The following is an 8425-nucleotide window of genomic DNA, read 5'->3' on the forward strand; positions in this document are numbered from 1 at the left end:
AGTGCTATTGCTGGGTCATAAGGGAGTTCTATGGATAGTTTTTTGAGGAACCTCCACACTTTCTAGAGTGGCTGCACCAGTTTACATTCCCACCAGCAGTGTAGGAGGGTGCCCATCTCTCCACACCCTCGCCAGCATCTATAGTCTCTTGATTTGTTCATTTTAGCCACTCTGACTGGCGTGAGGTGGTATCTCAGTGTGGCTTTGATTTGTGTTTCCCTGATGATGAGTGATGTTGAGCACCGTTTCATGTGCCTGTAGGCCATCTGGATGTCCTCTTTGGAGAAGTGTCTATTTATGCCTTCTGCCCATTTCTTCAGTGGGTTATTTGTTTTTTGGGTGTGGAGTTTGGTGAGTTCCTTGTAGATTTTGGATACTAGCCCTTTGTCTGATATGTCATTAAAAATTTTTTTTTATGTTTATCTTATTGAAACAGAAACAGAACATGAGTGGGGGAGGGGCAGAGAGAGAGGGAGACACAGAATCTGAAGCAGGCTCCAGGTTCTGAGCTGTCAGCACAGAGCCCTACACGGGGCTCGAACCCACAAACCGTGAGATCATGACCTGAGCTGAAGTTGGACGCTTAACCGACTGAGCCACCCAGGCGCCCTTGGCTTAGTTATTATTTACTGAATGCTTACTATGCACCTGGTACTATTTGAGTACTTTTAGTACTTTCCGTGAACCATTTCATTTCATTCATTAAGCATTTATGGTGTTTACTAAGTGCCAGATGCCATTCTAGGGGTTTGGGAAATATCAGTGAACGAAACAGTTGCCCCCGTGGAGTTTACGTACTAACTGGGAGGGCCAGACAAGGAACCATATATATATTGTATATATAAAGTATGTTGATAGAAGGTGCTAGGGAAAAAAATAGACCAAGTTTAGACCAGGATAGGGGGATTGGGCATATGGGCTGGGGGTAGTGATGGTGGTGTTGCAGTTTTAAATCAGGTGGACAAGGTGACTGTTGAATTGAGATGATGACATTTGAGCAAAGACTTCGAGGAGACGGGGTGAGCCATACAGCAGATTGAGAGGAAGAGTGTTCCAGGCAGAGGGAACAGCCAGTGCAAGGGCCCTGAGGCACATAGGCCAACTGTGCCTGCTGTGTTTGAGGAAAAACAGAGGTGTCACTGTATAGGGGCAAATCATGTAGCATGTGTAGGTCATTGTAAGGACTCTGACTGAAATGGTGATACAAAGAAATATCTGTAGGGATCTTTCTGTAGGGTCATTCCAGTGCCTGGGATGGGAGGGGGGGAATGTTGCTTCATTCAGAGAACTTCCCTTCTGTCAGTTAGGTCCACACCCTCTCTCTAAGAGGGAGGACATGGGGGTAGGCAGAGGAGGGGAAGTAGTCTTGGGCTGGATCACACGCAAGCCCTGGGAAAAGGAGCGTGAGTGGGCCAGGGTGCTCTTTGTTCTGGAAGACGCAAGCCTGGACATGCTGTGGCCAGGGCTGAATGTAGGACAGATGTGGCTAGAATGTGGCCCCACTGGGGCTCTGGCTCAGGGGGGTTTATGTACCTGCAGAACCAGTCTTCAGTATGGCATCATGTGTCTGAAGAGGCTGAATTATGACCGAAAGGAGCTGGAGAAAAGGCGGGAGGAAAGCCAGCATGAGATCAAGGGTAAGCTCAGCAGGCTCAGCGTGCCTCCTCTGAAAAGCACAGGAGCAGCCTTGGGGGAGCAGATGCATGCCTCACTGTTTCCTGTCCTGGGTGAGTGGGGGGAGAGGAGGCATCCTGTACCTCGGGGGGCCTCCAAACTTGAGGGGAGCTCAGGTGTGTGATGAGGGAGACCTAGTCCATGCCCAGAGGACGTTGTCATCTGGTGGAAAAGAAATAGCCCTACCCAGTCACCGGTCACCCCACCCTACCCCCTGACGATGGCCACCAGCTGGACACATGCAGTGAATCCCCTTGGACAGTGCTATGGGCTGGCATGGGAAAGTGCTCAGGGAACTTGGTGACCTGGGTGGCATTGGGCAGGAAAGAGAGACAAGTCTTAGAATCCTCTTCAAAGATGGAAAATAAGAGGACCGTACTCACCTGGGGATGGGATGGCCCAGCCCAGGGCTCTGGGGAGAAAGTCAGGAGCCTGCTGGCCTGACCTTGAGTCCTTCAGGCTGGCAGAGATGGAGGGAGGTGGTGCTGTTGCCCACCTCCTGCCCTGCAGGAGCCCAGGTGCCAGAGAGGACAGAGAAGACAGAAAGCAGGGTAGACTGGAGCTCTGGGTCCAGGGAAGGCTGTTTCCATCCCTGGAGGGGGTGTGGCCAGACCTACTGTCTCTTCTAACCCTTTTCTTGCCCCGCCTTTCAGATGTGCTGGTCTGGACCAACGACCAGGTGGTTCACTGGGTCCAGTCCATTGGGCTCCGGGAATATGCGGGAAATCTCCAGGAGAGCGGTGTGCACGGTGCCCTGCTGGCCCTGGATGAGAACTTTGACCACAACACGCTGGCCCTGGTCCTCCAGATCCCCACACAGAACACGCAGGTGGGCATCCTTGTCATGAGTCAGTCTTGATCTCAGTCTCCCTCTCTGCCCGACTCCCCTACTCTATCTTCTGCCCACACACACAGGTTTACAGATTTGTTGGGAGACTGTTCTGGGGCCTGTCTCAGAGGGGATCACCGTGTCCTCAAGCCTCCAAGCGGTCCCTGTGTGTAACCAGGCCGCCTAGGGAGCAAGCATCCTTTGCATACAGAGCACACCTAGCGCAGGCCCAGAGTACTGTGTTAAGCTCCTCCCAACCCCATCTTTGCATTTGACACTGTTTTCTTATTTTTTTAAATTAATTAATTAATGTTAATATAATTTATTGTCAAGTTGGCTAACATACAGTGTATACAGTAAGCTCTTGGTTTTGAGGTTAGATTCCCATGATTCATCACTTACATACAACACACAGTGACACTCTGTTTTTCCTTACTCTGCTTTTCTGACCTGACTTTTCTTAGAGGAGAAACGACCTGGGGGCCTGAAGGGATCAGAGAGCCCACGTCTCCTTTGTCTCCCCCACGCCCGGCTCCCAGGCTTGAGAAAGCTCAATATACCAAATAACACAGCCCAATGCCTCTCTGTGCCAGGCCTTTGTCTCCCTGTCAACAGCTCAAATGATTAGACATCTCCTTAAATTACATTTCATAATTATTATGGAACTGTCATCCAAGACTATATCTAAACTCTCTTGAGCTTATTTATATATTTGGCCTTTCTCCCTTCCTGTGGGTAATGGACTCCAGAAGTACTTACTACCTGTTGTGTTTAGTGCTTCCTGATTTTATTTGTTCCCAGATTGTGCCCCCATCAGGTTTCCCCTGGGGAAGGGAACTGCCTCATCCTAATTTACTAGGTTTAGTGAGGGTATGTGTCTTTGACCTGTTCTCACCTTTTGTGATTTCATAAACTCTGATTGTGTTGCATCGGGGCTCAAGCCTTTGTCTCTCCAGATGGAGTGGTCTTAATTCTTTTAGGCTTTCCTCATATAGACTCACCTCCGTGCCCTGATCATTTTAGCCGCCCCTGTCTGGACTGGTTGCAGCTGTCAGGTCTCTTGAAATTCAGCCACTGGAGCCACACAAACTATTCTGGGAGCAGATGCGTTTGGGCTCATGTGAGGGTAGGGCTGTGCGGTCGCATAATGCCGGGCGGCATGTCGGCCTCTTGGGGATGTTGGCAGCATGCGGGGCCAGCGTGTCCCATAGGCTCTCGGCAGTGACCCCTCCAATAGGCAGAACGGAGAGCACAGATCTCGTTCTCTAAGAAGATCCCCCTCCCCCCTACACAGTTTTTCTATACACGTCCTCCTCCGACCTCATTGGCTTTCTCACCTGCTCTCACAGCTCTGGGACATGTTTCTGAAGGTTGTAAGTGTCATCCTCACCTTTCAGTACCCAGAGGAGCAGTGTCATCTGGGTACTTGGAAATGTATTATGCGTTTCCTTTCCCATCACTTTATGAGAGTATTACATTCTCAGCGCTGCCAGAGACAGTCCGTACAAAGCTTCACAGCTAGCATTTCCCACCCGGAAATGGGCTTGTTCTTCTCTGTTGTTTGTCTCCTGTCTCTAAATGTGTCCGGGTTTTGTGGCTAGCAATGCATTTGGAAAGAACAGCAGGAGACCTCTCTGGTGCTTCCTTAACCTTTCTGGTTTTCCTGACTCTTCCATTTAGCTCAGCTAGGAGAGGAAGTGGGAGCTGACCCAAACGTGGAATTCTTCACCAACAATGGTTACAAAGATCTGGGGACAGTTCTGAAAACTTTGTTGTTTCTGGCGTTTTCCAAATCTCCTGCTGAGTTAGGCTCCTGGGGAGGCTTAGTCATGGCCTGTATGAACAGTCAGCCTAAGGGCCACGGAGATCTGTGACTCAGCCGTTCTCCTAATTTAAATTTTTGATGTGGAGCCTTATCAAATACATTTCTTTAATCTAAATAAATCTGGGGTGCCCGGGTGGCTCAGTGAGTTAGGCGACTGACTTCGGCTCAGGTCATGATCTTGAGGTTCGTGAGTTCGAGTCCCACGTTGGGCTCTATGCTGACTGCTCAGAGCCTGGAGCTACTTCAGATTCTCTGACTCCCTCTCTCTCTCTGACCCTCCCCTACTCATACTCAGTCTCTCTCTCTCTCTCTCTCTCTCTCTCTCTCTCTCTAAAAAAATAATAAAACATTAAAACAAATAAATAAATTAAATCCTTATTATCCATGGTCTACACATTTATCCCTTCAGAAAGGTAGTAGTAAGGCATGATTTTCCCTTATATACACATTATAGGGTTTTCGCCTCAGTAAGGGAAGCCTGTGCATTCATGTATTCTGTGGTCCTACTTTGTACAAAATTACAGTTTCCTAATGTGCTCCGTATGAAAGAATCCTAAGGTTTATAGTTTCACCTCCAAGAGGACACTGAGGCTTGCTTGAAGCAGCATCAGGGTTCACGGGGTAAATGCACTGAATACCTCATCTCTGCCCTCGGGCCCCTATGAAACGGGAGCAAGATGGCATAGAGGTCACTGACTATACCCCTCCCACCGCTCCCTCTTTCCCCCTCCAGGCACGCCAGGTGATGGAAAGAGAGTTCAACAACCTGCTGGCCTTGGGCACAGACCGGAAACTGGATGATGTGAGTACTTGGTTGTGAATTAGGGGCTTTTGGGATTTGGCCATTGTTGGTGAGTTGGGTTAAAATTCCTGAGGGGTGCTTTCCTTGGGCCAGTCATTGGTGGGGTGGCCTAAGGGAGAAGAGCCAGAGGGGATGGGGATGATGTCAGGGAGTTGGGGAGGGTGGCAGGTCGAGCCCTAGCACTAGGCCTGGAGAAGACTCCATGAAACTCCTTGTACAAAAACTAAAGGCTCCTATATGTTAAACTTCTAGCATCTTCCAACTCTGCCCTCCTGCTCTTCTAACCACGTGTGATCAGAGGCTCTCCCATAGGCCATCTCCTTGGGATCATGCCTTTTTCTTCATTTCTCAGGCCCCATCTCTTAGTACTGTTAGCACAGCATGACTCCGATCTGCTTATTAGGAGCCCATCCTGCCACAGTGTGGGGGTTTGGAGGCAGGTTCTGCCGAGGTCCTTGAACGACAGGCTTGCTCACTTGTTCCCAGTGTGGTTTGACACGCTGGCTCAAACGTTTACTATCACCGCTTCCTCTTCAGTTTTACTCCTGAGTTACCTTCATACCAAGTTAATATTCTCTCTTGGCCCCCATGTTCAATGAAAAACAGCCTTTTCCCCTGGGCTTTGGCAGCCTTTCCCTTGAGTTTAGGCTGCACTGTGTCTGGAAAGACCTGGATGTCCTGAGCTCTAATGCTCCCATTGGAGATGCCTGCCAAAAGGTTCCCTGGTTCCTGAGGCTGCAGCTCCCTCCTCAGCCCTCCTCTCTCCTTTCCCTTTCCTTTCCCCCCTCCCTTCCTCCTCCTTCCCTTCCTCCCTACTCACTTTTGATCACCAACCTTCCCTGCTTTTGCTGGTCAGGTCAGGCTTGGCTGTCTTGGCTCCAAATAAGTTAAAAAAGAGCCCACATTATTTATTTTTAGCTTCTGCCTCTTGTCAGATCTAGTTCTTCTGATCTCTGATGTCTGTGTAACTTCCCTTTCTACACACCCCCTCCCCGACCAATGTCTCTGTTTAGACTACTGGGCCTCTTTTTTGGGACACCATTAGTGTCTTCTGCTTATCAATTAATCTTTCTTAGTTGGGTTGACCAGGGCTAAAATCCACCTTTGTGGAATGATTGCTCTGCTTCAGCAGATAGGACACGCTCAGGAATACATGGAATTTGTGGTAGGGTGTGTTCTTCACAGAGGTACCTTGAAATCTGCAATGTGTTATTTATACACACACATACATATATATGTATAATGTGTGTGTGTGTGTATATATTTATACTACATATATACATATATATACATACATATATATATGTGTGTGTATATATATATATATATATATATATATATATATATATATATATATAATGCCCTGCCCTATGGCCCTATGCCCTGCCATGTGGACCCTCTTCTTATTCCCCACCCACCTAGGATCTTAGCTTTCTTGGATCCTATTTAGAAAAATGACTCCTATATATCTTAGTGCAGTGTTTTCTAGTTAGAAAGCTGTTTATTCCTTCAATCCTTATAAAAATATTCTTTGAAGGCACTGGCCCAGGCATAGGGGTATAGTGGTGACAGACATCTCATTTTATGCTAACAGTCGTCATGTGGGGTAGGTTACATCCCCTCTGACTGATGAGGAATTAAGCTCCAAGAGGTAACGTACCTTGGTCACAGGGTGATGCATGGCAGAATAGAACTAGAGCAAAAGTGTGCCTGATTCCTCTCTCCCCCACACTCTGCTGCGTCCTAGAAGCATGTGGAGCTAGCCAGCCCCTCCGGCTTCAGACATGGGGGTGGGGTTATTGAGGAGGTGATGCCATCTTGGCAGCACAGTGGGATTTCTGGGATGCCACTAGGTGTGGGGCTGCAGAGGATGGGTTCTTGGAGGAAGCATAAAGTTGAAGGCCAGGTTCTGGGAATAAGGTGGGATTTGGTGGTGTGGGCACAGGGGAGGTCAGAGATCCAGGAAGACTGCTTTCTGTCCAGCCATCTAGCACAGCGTCAGCAACCTTGAGCTGTCTCTTGTTTCCTCTGTCAATTCTGGTTCCCAGTTTCCCCTCTCAAGCTTCAAGGCCCTGGAGGGCTGCATCCAGCTCTCTCCCTATGTGGAAAGCAGTATGCAAGGATAAAGAGGAGGGGAGCAGGAAGAACATCTGTTAGGGGACAAGTGATACAGAAACAAATCTTAAGGGTGGCTGAGGATGAAAATGGAGAGGGAGAGAGAGAGAGAAACCACCACTCTGGGCAAGGTTAAGGGTAGGGTTATGGGCCAGGAAGAAATGAAGAAAGTTCCTGATGAGCTCAGGGATGGGACACCTGCATAGGAAGCCAGCTGCCATCCATTCATTTAACAAATACTTATTGAGTGCCTACAGTGTTCCGGAGCACTGCTCTGGGGCTGGGGACACAGTCGTTGGAACTAAAAACATTATGGTGTCTGTCCCATAGAGGACAGAATTTGAAAGTGAGAGGGAGAGAGTTGAAGGAGGGGAGTGGAGAAGGAGAAGGAGAGAGAGAGAGGGAGAGAATGAATGAAATACAGTAAAGCCTTAATTTTCAAGCAGAATTTGTTCTAGAAACCTGCTTGTAATCCAAAGCACTTGTACATCAAAGCAAATTTCAAGAACCATTGGCTCAGTTGTGATCATGTGACCTTCAGTGTCACGTACTACTCTATTGCAAGACATCGCTTGTTTATCAAGTTAAAATTTATTGGAATGGTTTGCTCGTCTTGTGGAACACTCGCAATCCAAGGTTTTTCTGTTAATCCCATAAATACATGAAAAAATGGTATCAGCATGGGTGCTGGGACAAAGATACATGGTGCCAAGAAGTGATAGGAGACTTTGGCCTCCTCAGTGCACAAGCAAGCAAGGGGCTTGGGGCTTCTGAGGCAAGAACTGGTGGGTTAGTGTTTCTTGTTCCTCTGGCAAGGTGTTCTGAGAACACCAATTGGCTTGGGCGTGGGGGGCAGGGGAGATTAGATATGGCTGCCAAGGAGGGTGGAAGTGAGCTCTTCAGGGAGGGATGGGGAGGCCCGTGCAGAGGGGCATCCTGCAGGGTTTTGGCTTCCGGTGCGCTTTGGCAGAGACAGTTTGGAGACTCGGCTGGCAGATGGCCTACCACCTCCTTTGGAGAAGCCTGCCTCTGATCGGCCATCCACCTGGCCCATCTCTGTCTCAGAGTGCTCTCACTTGATCCTATTAGGGATAGGCGGCCTGAGAAAGAGAAAGGGCAGATAATGTTCCTCCTATTTTGTGGATACAAAAACGGAAGCTCAGGTCACTTAACTTGCCCA

At 48.6% G+C, this 8425-nt stretch overlaps 1 protein-coding gene across 1 annotated transcript in view; it reads left to right on the forward strand.

Moving 5' to 3' along the window:
* Nucleotides 1-5148, forward strand: part of PPFIA4 (PTPRF interacting protein alpha 4) — a 45983-nt gene extending 40835 nt beyond the window's left edge. Inside the window, exons 26-28 of the mRNA XM_029933388.1 lie at nucleotides 1540-1637; nucleotides 2328-2503; nucleotides 5062-5148. Of these exons, the coding sequence (XP_029789248.1) occupies nucleotides 1540-1637; nucleotides 2328-2503; nucleotides 5062-5148 (361 nt within the window). The remainder of the gene's footprint in view (nucleotides 1-1539; nucleotides 1638-2327; nucleotides 2504-5061) is intronic.
* Nucleotides 5149-8425: the final 3277 nt, after the last annotated feature.

Source organism: Suricata suricatta, chromosome 3 (genome assembly GCF_006229205.1).
Source record: "Suricata suricatta isolate VVHF042 chromosome 3, meerkat_22Aug2017_6uvM2_HiC, whole genome shotgun sequence".
NCBI lineage: Eukaryota > Metazoa > Chordata > Mammalia > Carnivora > Herpestidae > Suricata > Suricata suricatta.